General features: G+C 35.4%; 1 protein-coding gene across 2 annotated transcripts; it reads right to left on the bottom strand.

Moving 5' to 3' along the window:
- Nucleotides 1-1,090: 1,090 nt before the first annotated feature.
- LOC123556955 (ubiquitin-conjugating enzyme E2-17 kDa) lies at nt 1,091-17,487 on the bottom strand. Of its 2 annotated transcripts, none has more exons than XM_045348076.2 (5): nt 17,297-17,487; nt 17,087-17,167; nt 8,461-8,576; nt 7,819-7,907; nt 1,091-3,662 (listed from the first exon to the last, which is right to left on the bottom strand). In XM_045348076.2, the coding sequence occupies exons 1-5, from the start codon at nt 17,338-17,340 to the stop codon at nt 3,519-3,521; spliced, it is 474 nt and encodes a 157-aa protein (XP_045204011.1). In that variant the 5' UTR covers nt 17,341-17,487; the 3' UTR covers nt 1,091-3,518. The 2 variants fall into 2 exon arrangements, with proteins under 2 accessions (XP_045204011.1, XP_045204010.1); XM_045348075.2 differs by lacking the exon at nt 1,091-3,662 and adding an exon at nt 4,183-6,789.
- Nucleotides 17,488-19,061: the final 1,574 nt, after the last annotated feature.

Raw genomic sequence — 19,061 nt, 5'->3', positions numbered from 1 at the left:
AAAGTGTATGAGGAGTTGAACACACCAAATTTCTTCACTATGGCCTTTTTTGTGAAATTCAGAAGGGCCATAATTCTAGAAAAAATAGCCACAGTAAAAAGTCCATTATTTATGGTCATCTTCACATCAAGGTCCTTCATCTGTGAAACTTTCAAGCATATCCTTTCAATGGCGTTTGTGGAGTTGGACACGCAAGATTTTTCTCTCTATTCTATATAACAAAGCTATCAAAGGGCCATAACTGCTGTAAAAATAGTCACAGAAACAGTTCCTTCCTTTATGGTCATCTGCACATCAAGTTTGTTCATTTGTGAAAGTTTGAAGCAAATCAGGCTAATAGTGTGGGAGGTGTTGGACAAAATTTCGGATCGTACGTACATACAGACAGCAGCAACACTATGCCCCTCACTGAAAATGGGGGCATAAAAACAACAGTACGGAGCATCTACCAACCACAGGCATCATCCAATGAAGTTTGACAACTGTAGGCCAAAGCATTCTTCTGATACTGAAATGAAACCATCATCAGTCTCAAGATCACTGGGACCTTGATCTCTGACCTACTGATCACCAAAACAAGAAGGGTGATCTATTGACCACAGGCAATCATACAAAAAAATTGACAATTGTGAGACAAGGCATTCTCCAGACATTAACCTTGAAACAGAAATTTAATGGTCTGCTGATCATTCATGAGCCAAACAATATAGCCCCTCTTCTTGTCATATTTACTGCCACAGCAACAAGGCAGCAAAGTAAAAGGATATGTATCTCAGTATGGTCCTTAATTAACCATTACCCTGCTAAATTTCTATAATGAACTGGTCAATCTTGCAATCTGGACAGTACCATTAACTGTTAAAAGGGGTGCATACCAGGTAGATACTGACTGAATAGCAAACAGTGCAGATCATGATCAGACTGCACAGATGTGCAGGCTGATCATGATCTGCACTGGTCGCAAAGGCAGAATCAATCGTGTCCAGCACGGTAAGGGTTAATCACCTTAAAATACCAAGCATGATGCAAGATCCAGATTTTGAGGAAGAAGTGTGGGACTAAAAAGCAAACAAACAACTAAAACACATAATTTACAATAAAGATGTTTATTCAAAAATGGTACTGGTATAACCAATTAGTATACCAGATAAAATAAAACATTACAAAACAACGAAATGTGTTTCCTAAAGATGAACCTTTATATCACAATGAAACATTTAGGAAAAACATATAGCTGTACAATTATAATCACTCACACTTTGTTATATTGAATAAGCTGAACAGTCACAACTTTAATAGTAAATAGTCCTTAATAACTTACAAGTGTTGGACCAAACCTTCAGAAAGGCAAGGCATTCCTCACAGATTTTTCATTTTTGTTGGGTATAATCATAATAATGTCACATGGACACTTTTTGTTAACTTTCCAGCTTTTCAGGGTAGAGAAGATCCCAGAAGTCCCTCCTTGCATTATTTCAGGCAAAGGCAGGCACTTGGGTAGAACAAACAACAATAACCTAAACAGCTGGATGGCTTCCTCAAAGAAATAATTCTACACACAAAGCAAGGTTTCGAACCCACAGTGGGTAAAATGAAATGATTCAATCAGTAACCTTAACCACTCAGTCACAGAGGCTCCTGAATATCTAAATACATTGACTCACTGCTTTTAACAAGAGTTCATATTGTTGGCAAGTAGTGTCAATACACTTTACCCAAATTACATTTACCGTTTCATAACACTTTACTTCCTAAAACTGCATGGGAATAGTAATTATTATTAACTCAATTTTCTTTTCTGTTTTTGAACTTAACATTTTTTGCATCAGGTTTACATATTACCAACAGACAAAGGTAAACAATTATAATTTTGATGCAGGACCAGTCCTGAACAATTCAAAGTCCATACAATACAAGTCATTTAAAAGCTGGTTTTTCACATTTTTTTTAAATCATGACACTTTTATTCATATATTAAGTGCGTGTATGTCTTTTTTCTAATTTGAAAAGTTATAAGTCCATAAATACAAAAATAACAAATGAATGTCCAGCCAATTCAATATAAACAATTAAGGTTTCGACTTTATTACAGAAAAATAGTTAATACGGTAGTACATTACACATGCCCTAGGCAATGGTTATATTTTTCATACAAATGTCATAAAACATCATCAATTCAGTCAGTAATTCACAATGCAGTAGCACAACATAGCTTTTATAACATAACTGTAGATATGGTGATACTTGCAATGATTTTATTGTTACTAATTTTCATAAGTCGTGCATTTCTTTAAAAGTCGCACTGACACAATTCTAGACATTTCGCACTTTTCCAGCTTTAATGGTGTAGGAAGAATACTGGTGCCTCTTGAAGTATTATTTCAAACACAGCCAGTATCTGGCTAGAATCAACGACCTTCCACAGGCTAGCAGGATGTCTTCCCAAGTCAGGGGCAAGTAATTTGAAATCAACCTCAACCACTTGAATGCAAAACAATTGTAAACACTGCAACTTGACAATGAATGTTAACTAGATTCAGGATTCAAAAGCTAAATGAGGCTGTTCCCTTTCTTTACTCTCGGATTTAAAAGCATTGCAAACAAAACCCTACATCTACAGTAACTTAACAATTTTTACTATTCTGTCAATAACAAAAGCACAGATAAATACTTTAATACAATACAGAGGCAGATGCCCAAACATCTGGGCAGAAAGGCAGTTAGTACCACAGGTTTATAGTATGCCCAAGTTTCCCCTGTCCCTTTGTAACATCCCCCAAACCTTTCCTGACCCCTCCCCATACTCCCATAAAAAGACACTAGTGACACTTACTTGTGACTACCCTTACAAAAATCAAATCTCTGAACAAAAAAACACTGTTGTCAAAATACAGACAAAATATAAAACCATAACAAGTAATATAAATTTTAACAAAAATGAAACTTGACTCAACAGTATTCACTTGAGTTATGCAAATATAGAGACAGCCCGATTTATCAGCTGTAAGCTGTAAACCTTAGCTTTTATACCCTATATAACATGTCTCTCAATAAACTTCCACCTATGAAAAAATATTTTTCACATATGCCAATCGAAAAAGGACAAATGTCATTAATACCATTTCAAAATGGTATTTTTTTGGATACTAGACGGAAGTATGCCATAATGTCGCTACATATGTCTTTAGGCTATACATCTGAAAATATTACTTTTACGCAAAACTGGGAATTTACGCAAAAATACTCCAGTGCCAACCATTACAAAATTAAAATATGCAAATGTTACTTTTTCAAGTTACATTGTCTTCTGTGTACAGCAAAATCTTTTGTTCAAACAAAATTAAAAGATAAAACATATAAACACAAAAATAGCCCTAACCCTAAAGTCCCTTTTTGTACTTTGTACGCACTTGTTTCTATATAAGAGCAATGTGAGCTTTCTGTTTTCACAGCTTGTTATTATTATATATCACCTCTCTGAAGTTAAATTATTCTACCAATAATATCATTAAAATTTTTCAACTGGCCACTTCCCCATGATATATCCAGCTTTCCTCGACCACAGCTTTAACTTTCTTTTCATATTCACGACGGTTTTCTTGATACAACTGCGCAGCAAGGTTATTCGCTGGACTGTTGGGGTTTGGCTCATCCAGTAAAGACTAGCAAGTAAGAAAAAGATAAACATAAATATTCTCCGGACTTCCCATACAATTTTCTTCACACAAATAGCCCCTTTACTAATGACCATCAAAGTAAAGTCACTTTCTCCTTGAAGTTAACTTCATTAGACAAGAGGACCATGATGGTCCTGAATGGCTCACCTCTTCCCACACGACCCAGTTTTGAGTATGATGTCGTTTTTTTCTATTATCTGTGACCTAGTTTTTGAGCTCATGTGACCCAGTTTTGAACTTGACCTAGTTATTATCAAGATAAAAATTCTGACCAATTTTCATGAAGATCCATTGAAAAATATGGTCTCTAGAGAGGTCACAAGGTTTTTCTATTATTTGACCTATTGACCTAGTTTTCGAAGCTACATGACCCTGTTTTGAACTTTACCTAGATATCATCAAGGTGAACATTCTCACTAATTTTCATGAAGATCTCATGAAAAATATGGCCTCTAGAGAGGCCACAAGGTTTTTCTATTTTTATACCTACTGGCCTAGTTTTTGACCGCACGTTACCCAGTTTCGAACTTCGCCTAGATATCATCAAGATGAACATTCAGACCAATTTTCATACAGATCGCATGAAAAATATGGCCTCTAGAGAGGTCAAAAGATTTTAATAATTTTAGACCTACTGACCTAGTTTTTGATCGCAGTTGACCCAGTTTCAAACTTGACCTAGATATCATCAAGATGAACATTCAGACCAACTTTCATACAGATCCCATGAAAAGTATGGCCTCTAGAGAGGTCAAAAAGTTTTTTTATTATTTGACCTACTGACCTAGTTTTTTAAGGCACGTGACCCAGTTTCAAACTTGACCTAGATATCATCAAGGTGAACATTCTGACCAATTTTTATAGAGATCCATTCACAAGTATGGCCTCTAGAGAGGTCACAAGGTTTTTCTATTTTTAGACCTACTGACCTAGTTTTTGACCGCACATGACCCTGTTTCGAACTTGACCTAGATATCATCAAGATGAACATACAGACCAACTTTCATACAGATCCCATGAAAAATATGGCCTCTAGAGAGGTCACAAGGTTTTTCTATTATTTAACCTACTGACCTAGTTTTTGATGGCATGTGACCCACTTTCGAACTTGACCTAGATATCATCAAGGTGAACATTCTGAACAATTTTCATGAAGATCTCATGAAATATATGGCCTCTAGAGAGGTCACAAGGTTTTTCTATTTTTAGACCTACTGACCTAGTTTTTGACCGCACGTGACCCAGCTTCGAACTTGACCTAGATATCATCAAGATGAACATTCAGACCAACTTTCATACAGATCCCATGAAAAATATGGCCTTTAGAGAGGTCACAAGGTTTTTCTATTATTTGACCTACTGACCTAGTTTTTGAAGGCACATGACCTAGTTTCGACCTTGACCTAGATATCATCAAGATGAACATTCTGACCAATTTTCATGAAGATCTTGTGAAATATATGGCCTCTAGAGAGGTCACAAGGTTTTTCTATTTTTAGACCTACTGACCTAGTTTTTGACGGCAGTTGACCTAGTTTCGAACTTGACCTAGATATCATCAAGCTGAACATTCTGACCAATTTTCATGAAGATCTTGTGAAATATATGGCCTCTAGAGAGGTCACAAGGTTTTTCTATTTTTAGACCTACTGACCTAGTTTTTGACGGCATGTGACCCAGTTTCGAACTTGACCTAGATATCATCAAGCTGAACATTCTGACCAATTTTCATGAAGATCTTGTGAAATATATGGCCTCTAGAGAGGTCACAAGGTTTTTCTATTTTTAGACCTACTGACCTAGTTTTTGATGGCATGTGACCCAGTTTCGAACTTGACCTAGATATCATCAAGATGAACATTCTGACCAACTTTCATAAAGATCCCATGAAAAATGTGACCTCTAGAGTGGTCACAAGCAAAAGTTTACGGACGGACGGACAACGGACGACGGACACCGCGCGATCACAAAAGCTCACCTTGTCACTTTGTGACAGGTGAGCTAAAAATCGTAAATTGAAAATGAAGTAGACATCATTCTTGCAAACCACTAAATCAAGTTATACTTAAACAACTGAAAATGATATGGAATTTCTTAAGTTTAAATGAACAAGGTTTATATGTCGCAATATCTGATATTTTGTGTCCGTTTTCCCCCTAGCAACTCCTTAAACCCAAACATTTACACAAAACATTACCACCTCGCCATTCTCCAATTTTGAAACATTTTCTCAAATTCAAACGTTTATGTGATTATACAAGGCTTAACATTTTCACAGGTGTTTTTATGTTAACAATACCAGGAAACAGATTTTCTGACATAAAACTCATACTTCATTCACTCAAACAATGGCACATGAATTAAGCCAAGAAATGAATGGTTCTTCAAAACAAATGCCCATATAGTTAGTGTTGAAAACTGTATTACAAAGACTAAAGGAGTGTACAGTCAGGAAAAGTTCACATTAAAACAGCAAAGATGGTACAATAATCTTACAGAGAGTAAGACGCTCAAAAGACTCAAACTAATCAGAATATGAACTTCATCAGAGTACAGGGACTTTTCCAGAGCATAATAGAATAGAGTTTCTGTATATATAGGGAACAAAACAAATCTGCCTTGAATAAATCTGGACTACAGGATGAAAAACCCTGCATATTTTTAATAATTTATCATATTTCCGATAAATTCTATCATAAAATTTTACTTTTTTTTTGTTCAAAACCACCACATCTGTTCTTGAGTTTTGAGTAATGCAACATCTTAACATTCAGTTAAAAATGGAATATTATGGGTACCATATTCCAGTGTTAAAAACTTGGAATATACGTTGTATGGTCACAACAAAATTCCCGTCGCAGATCTTTCAACATTTGAAAGACGTCAAAGTGTTACATTATCATCACCACAAATTTATATTTTTTTTCAAAAAAGGTTTTGTCTATGTTTTCAGCTAATGCTATGCGTTGTCAACATCATCTTCATCATCATCATTCCAACTCTCTTGAACTATTGCAGCAACTTTTTTCTCGTATTCCCGACGGTTTTCCCGATACAACTGGGCTGCTTCATTATTAGCTGGACTATTTGGATTGGGATCGTGAAGTAGAGACTAGAAGAAAAAAAAAAACATGGAAGAAAAATAAGATTATGGCTGAAAAAACAGAATTCAGTCACTCTCAATAACTATCATTTATGAAGATTGGAATAAAATCTCGTTCTTCGAAATCTTGGACCTCAAAAAATACTGTCAAGGTCACATTTCTCCAGAAAGAGGCTTCTAAACAAAGAACTTTAGTCTGTTTTCCTAAATGCAATCATTTCATAACCAATGTAATATGCTGGTCTATTAATGGAAACATAAGCAATACTGTTGTCAGTTGTTTTTAACTTGCCTAAAAGATAATTTAGTTGTATCAGACAATCTGACAATAATTCTAGGTTGATGAACTCACTGATGTGTAATTAGAAGAATATACATGTAATTTAACAGGAGTGAGGGGAAATGTATAGACATTTCAATATTAAAAGCAGTGGTTAATTTGTTTTATTATTGGAATGATGATGGTGATGACATTTAGGATGACACATTGAACACATGCAATACCTGTTGTAAACAATAGACAACATATAATATAGTAACTAACTGATATAAACATGTAAACACCAACTGATAAAAACTTTTAATAGTTTCTCCTAGGTGATTTGTAGCCTAGCATATTCTTACATTAGTCAATATGATAAATATCACCAATCATTTTTACCAATTTAACAACTAAGAGGTTTTACTTTGTTAACAAATGCCAAAGAAAACTTGTTTCCACTAATGCTAACTGGGGAGCATTTATTATCATGCCTGAAATTTACCAATTTGCTACATTTGGCAGAATTCAAATCTGGTGCTTCAGTAATAGCAGACTTAAAGTATCCAAACATGTCAGACAGACAGATGTGAAATACATTGATGAGTACAAAACTTATTTATGCTATGGTACGTTTTTTTCTGATGTTCTGCATACAATGTACCCCCTATCAGAGATGTAAAATTTAGATAAATTTCAGTTTAAATCAGCTCTTTGTTTTTCAATAAAAAATATATTTCATTTATAGTGAAAGACAGAAAAATTATATGCTATATTACCTGTATAGAAGTTAAAATGGCAGAAACATCATAAGTAGGGCTCCATCTATTTTGTAAAATATCTAAACATATACTTCCATCGGCATAAACTGAAACAAAATAAAGAATGTATAGAACAATTATATTCCATAAAAACACTTATTAATTGTCCTAGTGAGGACTGCAAAAGTACAGTGCTGATAAATGACCAAAGAAAAGTTTAGAATCATGTTTGAAGTTTTGCTGTATTCATAATTAGTATAAAAAGACTATACTTTGATCTATTCTACATTATATCAGAATTAGCATCCCAATCATTTTTAAAACCTACCAACCTACCTTTTTAATCAGACTCTCAGAGGAGACTTAGGTAGCTGAATTATTTTATAATGAATAAAACTTTTCTATGGTAGTTATAACAACTTGTACAAAACTTAAATAAAATTCACTTAGCAAAAAGGCTATTATTAAAGGCCAACCAAATTATCTAACTTGCAAATTTGAAGAGAAGGATGCCTTGTGTTAAGTTTCAACTAAACACATATGCAGTTGTTACTGACTGAGATACAAATAGTTAGTTGTATGCTAAAAAAAAAAAAACTTATGGTACTCCCAAGATCAACACTTGGAAAAAATTGTAAATTCAGAAATAAGCCCACTTACCATTTGGATGAAACATTTTAGAAACAAATCGTACTGTAGGAGGTTTATTAGGATATTCTTCTGTGAATTCTATAGTTAATTTGAAGGTTCCGTCTTCAAATGGAGTATCGTGTGGCCTGAAAAAAAAAAAGGAAATTGTACAATAATTCAGTAATTCAAAAAAAAATTGTCAAGATATCATGCAAACTGGCAAAATAAAGTATTAAACAAAAATGAAAAGCTTCTGACTTTAGGACTAAGAGAGGTGATCTAGAATGAGTCATACAGTTGTCATATCTCTTTTCCTTATTAATATATCACTTTAAAAATTTGTATATCACTGTATAATATACTACTTGCTGCTTGCAATAAAGTTTGCTGATGTAGAACAACTACCTTTACTTTGACAGTAGTAACAGGAAACTATGGCTCAAAATATGTAGTTCCTGTATAATTCCGATGCTAATATATTATTGCTTAATTTAAGCAACAACTTGAGCACAATAGTGCACTGAAAGGTTCATGTCAATGAACATTGCATACAGAATTGCAACAAGATATTTGTACATACCAGTATAATATATATATATATATATATGATTAGGTATCAGTATTTATCCGAAGAAAAATACTTATAACTTTTATTTCTACATTGTGCGTTTATTCATAGATTCTTAAACTGTTTTTCTTCAGTCATCAAAACAACATGAAACGATTCAAGTTTTGCTAGATTTAGAATAAGCTGTTGTGAACCTGTAAAGAGAATGACAGTAAAACAAGGCAAGATGGAAATACAGCTAAAATAAAATACTGATGAAACAACTGTTATGTTCCTCTGCCTGTCTTGAAATATGGCTATTTTCTCATGTGATATTCTAATTACATGACTTTTGTGTATTTTACTTAAGTTCTGAAAGTTGCTAAAAAAACTTTCGAGCTGAGCCTGTGAGACATCTACTAGTAAAGCACAATAATATGAGCATATCCACTTCATGCTGATAAGATACCAAGATTTATCCGAGCTGGATGGAAACTGAGGTGAATACAGATCTATGTAATTGTCTAAAGTCCAAAAAACGTCCATAACCAAAGAAATAAAACCTGACATTAGAGTAGAGACAGTATGCAGATGATAACAGATATACCGGTATACCAAATTCATCTAAACTAGATGGAGAACGTTGGAGTTGAGTACACAATGCACACAATAAGTGCTTGTCCATTTCATGTTTCATCTGAATTGAATGGAAACTAATGGTGACTAGATGCTTTTGTAGAAAAGCGCATGTCCGTATAGGCAAGAAGTCAATAGGGCCATTAGGGGACAGGAGCGAATGTCCAAAGAGACAAAGAGACACTGATGGTTGGCTGCAATAGGGATCATCTACATTGCATGTCCAATCTTCCTACTAAGTTTCAATATTCTGGGCCTAGTGCATTCTCAAGTTATGAACTGGAAACGGTTTTCCATGTTTCAGGCCCCTGTGACCTTGACCTTTGATCAAGTGACCCCAAAATCAGTAGGGATCATCTACTCTGCATGTCCAATCATCCTATTAAGTTTCAACGTTCTGGAACAAGTGGTCTCAAGTTATTGACTGGAAAGAGTTTTTTATGTTCAGCCCTCTGTGACCTTGACCTTTGATGGAGTGACCCCAAAAACAATATGGGTCATCTACTCTGTAAGTCCTTTCACCCTATGAAGTTTGATGGTTCTAGGTCAAATGGTTCTCAAGCTATTGACCGGAAATGGATTTCCATTTTCTGTATTGAAGTTTTAACATTCTGGGTCAAGTGGTTCTCGAGTTACTGACCGGAAATGGTTTTCCATGTTCAGGCCCCTGTGACCTTGACCTTTAATAGAGTGACCCCAAAATCAATAGGGGTCATCTACTCTGCATGTCTAATCATCCTATGAAGTTTCAACATCCTGGGTCAAGTGGTTCTCAATAAATGGTTTTCCATGCTCAGGCCCCTGTGACCTTGACCTTTAACAGAGTGACCCCAAAATCAACAGGGGTCATCTACTCTGCATGACTAATCATCCTATGAAGTTTCAACATTCTAGGTCAAGTGGTTCTCAAGTTATTGATCGGAAATTGTTTTCCATGTTCAGGCCCCTGTGACCTTGACCTTTGATGGGAGTGACCCCAAAAACAAAAGGGGTTGTCTATTCCATAAGCCCGGCCACCCTATGAAGTTTGACGGTTCTAGGTCAAAGGGTATGTGACAGACGGACGGGGCAAAACCAATATGTCTCGCCCAGTGTGGGGGGAGGGGGAGACATAATTACTAAAGAAATGACGTTTTTCAACACTGGCTGCAAAAATAATTAAGACATAAATACATTCCTCATGGTCAAGATGCAAGCAAAAACAATGCACATTTTAGTATTTTATCATCAGAAAACACCAGGTCAACAAACCAAACTCTCGGATTCTTTCAAAGAAATGTCAAAGTAAACTCTCAACCCCTTAAAGATGCAGTCACACATTGGTGCAGACTCTGTTTTCATTGTATTGACTGTAGGCTCTCCATTTTGTATGTCATCATCCCCAGGTTACCTCACTAATTTGGGAGAGCCTCCTAATATCACGGTGTGTATGCATATCGGATCCCTCTCTGTGGTAATTAAATGAGAAAACAGATCCCTCTCAGTTCACGCACTGGACCTTCTTTGTGGTAAACAATGAACTCCAACGTCAGGGAGCTCGGAAAATCGAAATTTTCGTCCTGAGCACAAGTTTTTGCATAAAAACATATGAACCACGGGAAGACGTAGCTATACACCATTGCTTTTTTATTGTTACATTTGTTTTATCAGTTGACACAAGTCCAAACGAAGATGTAATGTAGACAGAGGATACTTGCTCGAATGAAAATCATGCGGTGTTTACGAAACTTAAATACGACTTTCCTTGAATATAGCAAGTATCTAGTACCTTAGATGTGAAGTCGTTGATCCAATCTTATTTGTAAATACACTTTGTGTGGCTATTTTCATCATATTTCCTAAAAAACGCCCTACTTTCGATTTCATTAATGCACGAGATCCCTCTCTGTCGGTGCAATTTTTGCCTCACAGGATCCCTCTTGACTCTCTGCACCCGGCACAGGAACCCTCTTTGACAAAATTTTCAATCTGCACCTGCACCCTCAACTTCAATGTTAGAATTTTGAGATGGTATTCTTATTGAGAACAACAATCTTTTCTAAGGGAAATAAATTGTGGTATTTTTACTTCCCTTAATAATTATGCTTTTAAATTGAAAATAAATTAGCAATTTCACATTACATGCATAGTTAAATTTTATTATCAAATTTACCTTTACCTTAGTGATACTCAAATACTAGAATCTGTATAATTTGATTTGATACAAATTGGGGCTATTCATGCATATAGCTAATTAATCTGAAAGTGGGGCATTTCAGCGACACATCTGTATCATAACAAACACCCGTCCGTCCAAGCACAAAAGTCTGTATTATTACATACTCGTTTCTATTCTCCGATAAGTTACAATGGTACAGAAAACGTCAATATGCTTCAATACACTGACGCCTAGCTTTCATATTGTAGAGATAGTACCTAAGTTTTTCAAATCATAGGTTTGAAGTTAAAAAGCTTTGAAATGAAGAGAAATGTCCATATATTTCTCAAAAACAGAAATATAGACAATATTTTAACCAGAAGTGCGGAGTTATGAGCATTTAATATTTTCATGATAACGAAAATTTTGTGATTAAGGAAATGTAACTCTTCTTGAACATGGAGAGCATAGACATCAAAGGGACATAATATAGTCAATATTTTCTAATTGGGTGCATTTGATTTAACATTCAACTTTGATCTAGATTGCTAAATACTGATCCATGATACTGTGTGCTAAAAATTTAGAACATCTGGAACAGTCTATTAACAGCAAAACTATGCTTTAGCAGAATCTAAATAGAGTTAAGCTCTAACTGGGACTCGAACCCAGGACCTCTCACCCCTAAGGCAGACACTCTACCACTTCCCTATAACAGCAGTAGCTAATAGCTATGCAGTTTAATTGCTGGATTACACTGCGTGAACTGGAACAATAATCGGTGAACTCCGGATTATCGGCGTATTCGTTTTGTTACCTAACGGCAATTTTTGTGTAAAGAAAAAATATAATCTAATGCTGCCAACGTCATAATTGGTCAAATCTGCCCAAATTTCTCTGGCGTGTTGTTCAGAGTATGAACTTACTAACTGGCAGTACCAGTGAAATATTACTTACACTGAATCTTTTATATTTGCCCTTTTTGCAGCTGCCGAACGGCAAAGACGATGAGATTTGTCCAAATATAAGTAATTATTTTACCAGTTTTGAGAGGATTTCAATTGATGGGAAATTACAGTTACAAACTAAATACCTTTCTGCAACACATGGAGTCATTAGCATTCACTGTCAATCAGTATTATGACTGAGATCGACTGTCATTCATTCATTTCAAAGTTTCATAGACAGAGTCCGTTGTTTACATTTTTATCGTAACCGGTGCACTAGTAAAAATCACTTTAGTTTGAAAAATCAAAGTATGCGAAGAGCTATGGTACGGTCTCTACATATTGGGTGTGTGACGTAATTTATTCTTTTATTTAGTTCAGTATTGTCAATCTTATTCAGGCTATTGAACAAATTTATAATAGTTACATTACATTTATACATGTACATGCTTATATAATAAAAAGGTTATTATTTTTGCATCGGGAATAATGCACTCGTTCTTTAGCGGAAAAATATCGTGCTTCTAAAGTCGCGCAATATATTTCGCTCCTAGTCACGCAATATCTCCACTGCAGAACTTGTGCGTATTTCCCGACCTATAATTATTGTGCTGCTTTTTCTTATAATTTTAACACTGATGGCGCCGGTGCTGACTGAAAATTAATTGTGTCCCAGAGGGTTCCCGTGCCAGATGCAGAGGAGGGATCCTGTGAGGCAAAATTGTGCTGACAGAGAGGGATCCCGTGCATTAACGAAATCAAAAGAAGGGCGTTTTTAAGAAAACACGATTAAAATAACCAAATAAAGTGTATTTACAAATAAGATGGGACCAACGGCTTAACATCTAAGGTACTAGATACTTGCTATATTCAAGGAAAGTCGTACTTGTTTCATAAACATCGCACGGTGTTCATCCGAGCCAGTACCCTCCGCCTACAGTCCATCTTCACTTGGACTTGTGTCAACTGATAAAACAAATGTTACGATAAAACAAGCAACGGTATATAGCTACGCCTTCTCGTGGTTCAAATGTTTTTATGCAAAAACGTGTGCTCAGGACGAAAATTTTGATTTTCCGAGCTCCCTGATGTAACATTGTTGGTGTTCATTAATACCGCAAGGTCCTTAGCGCGAACAGAGAGGCATCCATTTTCTCATTTACCACAGAGAGGGATCCAATATGCATACACACTGTGAATATGCCCATCTGCTGAGTTATAGGTAAATCCCAGTCTCAAAAGGTTAGTACAAATTTTCATGTTTCCATGGACTGTTTACCACCACAATAACTCTTCAACTGATATCCCATCTTTACTAACACTTCTTAAAACAAGAGGACCATGATGGTCCTGAATCGCTCACCTATCCCCACATGACCCAGTGTTGAACTGAGTATGAAGTCGTTATTTCTATTATTTGACAAAGTGACCTAGTTTTTGAGCACATGTGACCTAGATATCATCAAGATAAAAAGTTCTGACCAATTTTCATGAAGATCCATTGAAAAATATGACCTCTAGAGAGGTCACAAGGTTTTTCTATTTTTAGACCTACTGACCTAGTTATTGACCGCACGTGACCCAGTTTCGAACTTGACCTAGATATCATCAAGGTGAACATTCTGACCAACTTCATGAAGATCCATTGAGAAATATGGCCTCTAGAGAGGTCACAAGGTTTTTCTATTTTTAGACCTACTGACCTAGTTTTTGACCCCACATGACCTAGTTTCGAACTTGACCTAGATATCATCAAGGTGAACATTCTGACCAATTTTCATGAAGATCTTGTGAAATATATGGCCTCTAGAGAGGTCACAAGGTTTTTCTATTTTTAGACCTACTGACCTAGATTTTGACCCCACGTGACCCAGTTTCGAACTTGACCTAGATATCATCAAGGTGAACATTCTGACCAATTTTCATGAAGATCTTGTGAAATATATGGCCTCTAGAGAGGTCACAAGGTTTTTCTATTTTTAGACCTACTGACCTAGTTTTTGACCGCACGTGACCCAGTTTCGAACTTGACCTAGATATCATCAAGGTGAACATTCTGACCAATTTTCATGAAGATCTTGTGAAACATATGGCCTCTAGAGAGGTCACAAGGTTTTTCTATTTTTAGACCTACTGACCTAGTTTTTGACCGCACGTGACCCAGTTTCGAACTTGACCTAGATATCATCAAGGTGAACATTCTGACCAACTTTCATAAAGATCCCATGAAAAATGTGACCTCTAGAGTGGTCACAAGCAAAAGTTTACGCACGCATGGACGACGGACGCTGCATGATCACAAAAGCTCACCTTGTCACTTTGTGACAGGTGAGCTAAAAAAGAATTTAGTATGGCCGACATAAGCCATAAATATTGACCATCTACAGCCTTAACCAGCTTCTATACTGTTGTTTTTTTCCTTAAATTTGACAACCTTCCTACTTTTTTTTATTTGTATATATATATATATATATATATATATATATATATATATCATACAACATTTATATAGCACTCTTTTCATGCACAATGACATGCATACAAGTTATCATGAAACAAAACAAGAGCTGTCACAGGAGACAGCGCGCTTGACTATTTCGATTTGGTTAGTGAGACTGGGCACATGTGAGGAAGCTTGAGCTGTCGCTGTCACTGGACTCTGGAGTGTTTTTATGACTCCAATGGTGGATGAAGATCAGGGCGCTCGTTTGGCCATTTTTGGGACCGAATATGGGTACCATTCCCCTCCTAAAATAATATGTTTTTTTCCCCTTTCTCAGAAGAAAATTCCCCTGATGATAGGTTGTTTGACACAAATAGATATTAACTCTTTCTTTTAATATTATATAGTGCCTCTAAGGAAGATTACTGTTGCAATATAGTCACATCAGTTAGAAATGATTGAAAACAGTATTAATAAGTGTGAAAAGTAGTTACATATACATGGCTTAAACTTCCCCTTTTTGTCTTAAAATGTCGAAAAATTCCCCTTCCTGAGGGTATGGGTACCAGTCCCCAAAAGTTGTCCAGTGCCCTGAAGATATTGCATAATAGCTTGAGACTGTGTCAAAAAAAATTAATAAGGGAAATAAAGATAAAGTGTATCAAAACACTAAATAAGTATAATTCTAAGCAAAAAGTGGGCATTATAAATAAAAGATTGGCACAAGAGTTACGCACCTTGTGTCATATGATGTGGGTGATGATGTGGAACAACTACTTCAAGTCTGAATCAAATCCATTTAGTAAACTGAGATATATCCTGTTTTCTCATATTCTCGGGGGTCTAAGGGGTTGTTTTTATTCCCAGTAACAGATTAACCATTTCTTAAACAGCATTTATGTGTTATTTTGTAGAAAATTCATTTGTCTTTCAGATGGAGCTATAAAATGTTACAGAAATTATCCCATTTAATTATTTTGTTACAGTATTTGATACCACCCTCACCCGCAGAAATGGACCAAGAGTTTCTCATATTCTTGTGGATTTAGATTTGACTTTCCATCACAAATAAGTTGTAGAATTTAAAGCATTAAAATTACCATTGTGGAATAAAAAGGTATAATCTGTAGTAAATACATCAAGAAATATGACAATTAATTGCATAATGAATAATTTATGGCAAATTTGCTAACACCACCAGAAAAAAATAAGGATTTTCTTGAAAATTCTGTAAAATGCCGATAGTTTCGTCAACTAGCATTCAAATCAATTGAAATTTTCAGTGTGTCAGTTTTGTACCATTCCTGTGTAGAAAATAACAAACAATAAACTATTTGACAACTTTAAAGCAAAAAACGAGAATATGAGAAACCCTGAGAATACGAGAAACGGGTAGTGAAAATGCATCAAAATTAACCTTAAATTCTAAGTAAAAAGGGGAGATAATTCATGAAATATTGGTGCCAGTTATGCACCTTGTGCCATATGATGTGGGTGATGATGAGGAATAACTATTTTAAGTTTGAAACAAATCCATCAAAGAATTAATTTACAGAGATAAAGAGAAAGTGCAACAAAACTTGAACCAAGGTGCGGATGCGGAGCAGCGGAAGTACGCTGATGCCGGGTCGAGTAGGACAGCTCTCCATACCTCATATAGTCGAGCTAACAATACTTTTTTAGTATACCAGATACAGATTTTATTGTGCCGGTGTTACATAAATTTTGAAAGACAACATAAGCTATGTAGATCTATTGACAGACTATTTTACATTTGAACATTGTAAATATTTTTTAATTTCTTCTACTTTTCCTTTAACACCCTTTGTGACATGGTGTGCCAATTAAGGGTTCTATAAAAATTGGAAGATAGATAGGAAGATGGAAAACCACAAATGACATCACTTTCAGTTTCTTGGAATGAACTAGAATTTTATAACATTTACCCAAATATAACAGCGTTCCATAACATGATATTGTTGTCTGTTGGCGCTCCACTGACACCAGCAGGTGGATCTTCCTGCAATCTGTAAATATACAGTGTTACGCTAGTTATAACACAAAATATAATATATTATTTACGTATCATTAGTCTAATTAGTCAGCGTCAGCCATTTTTTCTTCTAAAAACAAACCGTAGGTCACACATAATTTACCTTTTAAAGTCTCTCATTAATCTTCTCCTTGCTGGTGTTGACATTATACACACACTTTGAAAGTCACTTAAATGAAATATCACAGTTTAAACTTAAAAAAATTTGATTGAAAGACGTAATTTATGTATTTGTATCTTTTCCGTTTTGTTTTACTATGACGTCCACATCCGGGGATTTCTCATTATGTTCCATTTGGAATACTTCCAAAATTATCGAATACATATAAAAGTCACGTGCGTATCATGTGATTGAGCCACAATAATATCAATTTCATTACAGATTATTCTGGAAAATTCAGAGCGAAGCAAAAGTCGTTTAGAAAGTGTATTTAGTGGTCTAAAATAACTAATGTATTTGATTTTATAGGCAATTTTACACGAAGCAGTTACAAAACAAGTTAGATCTAGTCTGCAGGGGCGTATATGACACTCCAGTTCAAATACTTCTTGCAATCATGTGGCAAAGAACACACACTTTTGTACACTTGATGCATAATTTTGACCAAGTCAAGGGTCATAACTCTGGTATTGCAAATAGTGAAATACGCAAATACGCACACCCCACCAAAGAAAGTCAGGTGCACAAATCCGCATGCTGAATAATATTTTACTCTAGGTGAAGTATTTCTTAAGGCATATGCGACAAACTTTTAAATACTTTGTGTTTTTTTTTTCATCGAGTCAAAGACCATAGATGTCGCTAACTCTTGTCTGGCTTAGCGAAATACCAAACAAAACACCAGGTGCACAACTTTATTTATTTGTCGTTTTGGTAATAACTCTTATGTCTAAGAAAAAGATATTCCAATAATGTTTCATGATCCTAGGTCAAATACCTTTTAAAGGAAGTGCGACACAATATCTTATGTTCTTTAAAGTATATTTTTGACTAATTCAAGGGCCATAACTCTGGCTGAGTGAAATTCCAAACAAAACTACAGATGCGCAATTTCACATGCGGAATAATATCCCTTTTATGTTTCATAACCCTAAGTCAAATAGTTTCGAGATACATGCGACACAAACTCTGTGGCCCTTATATGCATTCTTGAATAAGTCAATGGCGATAACACTGGCCTGGCTGTATGAAAACCCAATTTAAACTGAAGGGACCGTTTCACGAAGCATACTTAGGACTAGTTCTGGATACCATAACTAGGCCTAAATATGGTCTTTTATATCGATGACCATTTTATCATATGCTCATTATCATCGTGAAAGGCCTTCGACTAACTTAGGACAAAGTTAGAACTTTGGAGTAAGGTGGTTCACGGACATATATTTTAACTATAATTACGTCTATTTTTAGAAGCTGCGACGAACAATAATAAGTTAGATTTGTCCTGAAATTGAATTAAAGACATTGTTTAAAGTTAATACAAGTGATACCCCATGAAAGAAATGTGTTTTGAAAATCATTCTTAGGAGAGAACTTAGGATGAAAGTTACGAACTATGTGAAACGGACCCAGGTGCGTAATTTTACATGCTGAATAACAATCCATGCAATGAGATTTGACGATTCTTGGTTAAACACTTTTTGCGATATGCACGACCCAAAGTCGGACGGACGGACGTACGGACAAGGACAAATGTAAGTACCCACATTTTGAGACACACAAATACTATATCAATAAAAAATGTCTTGGGTCGGGCGAAACCAGGTCTCCTCGGCAATAAAACTTCCGACCGTTTATATAAAACTTTATAATTAAGACAGTTTACTTTCGATACCCCGTGACAAACTGACATTTTCTAAAATCAGAC

Source organism: Mercenaria mercenaria, chromosome 5 (genome assembly GCF_021730395.1).
Source record: "Mercenaria mercenaria strain notata chromosome 5, MADL_Memer_1, whole genome shotgun sequence".
NCBI classification, from domain to species: domain Eukaryota; kingdom Metazoa; phylum Mollusca; class Bivalvia; order Venerida; family Veneridae; genus Mercenaria; species Mercenaria mercenaria.
The sequence above is the reverse complement of the archived record's forward strand: the minus strand, read 5'-3'. Positions and strand labels throughout refer to the sequence as shown.

Excerpts from the sequence above, each read along its gene's own strand:
- LOC123556955 (XM_045348075.2), bottom strand. The coding sequence starts at position 17,340 with ATGTCAACACCAGCAAGGAGAAGATTAATGAGAGACTTTAAAAG. Across the intron at positions 7,908-8,460 it reads TAAAATGTTTCATCCAAATG|TTTATGCCGATGGAAGTATA; the intron begins GTAAGTGGGCTT and ends ATTTTGTTTCAG. Across the intron at positions 6,790-7,818 it reads CCATTTTAACTTCTATACAG|TCTCTACTTCACGATCCCAA; the intron begins GTAATATAGCAT and ends TTTTTCTTCTAG.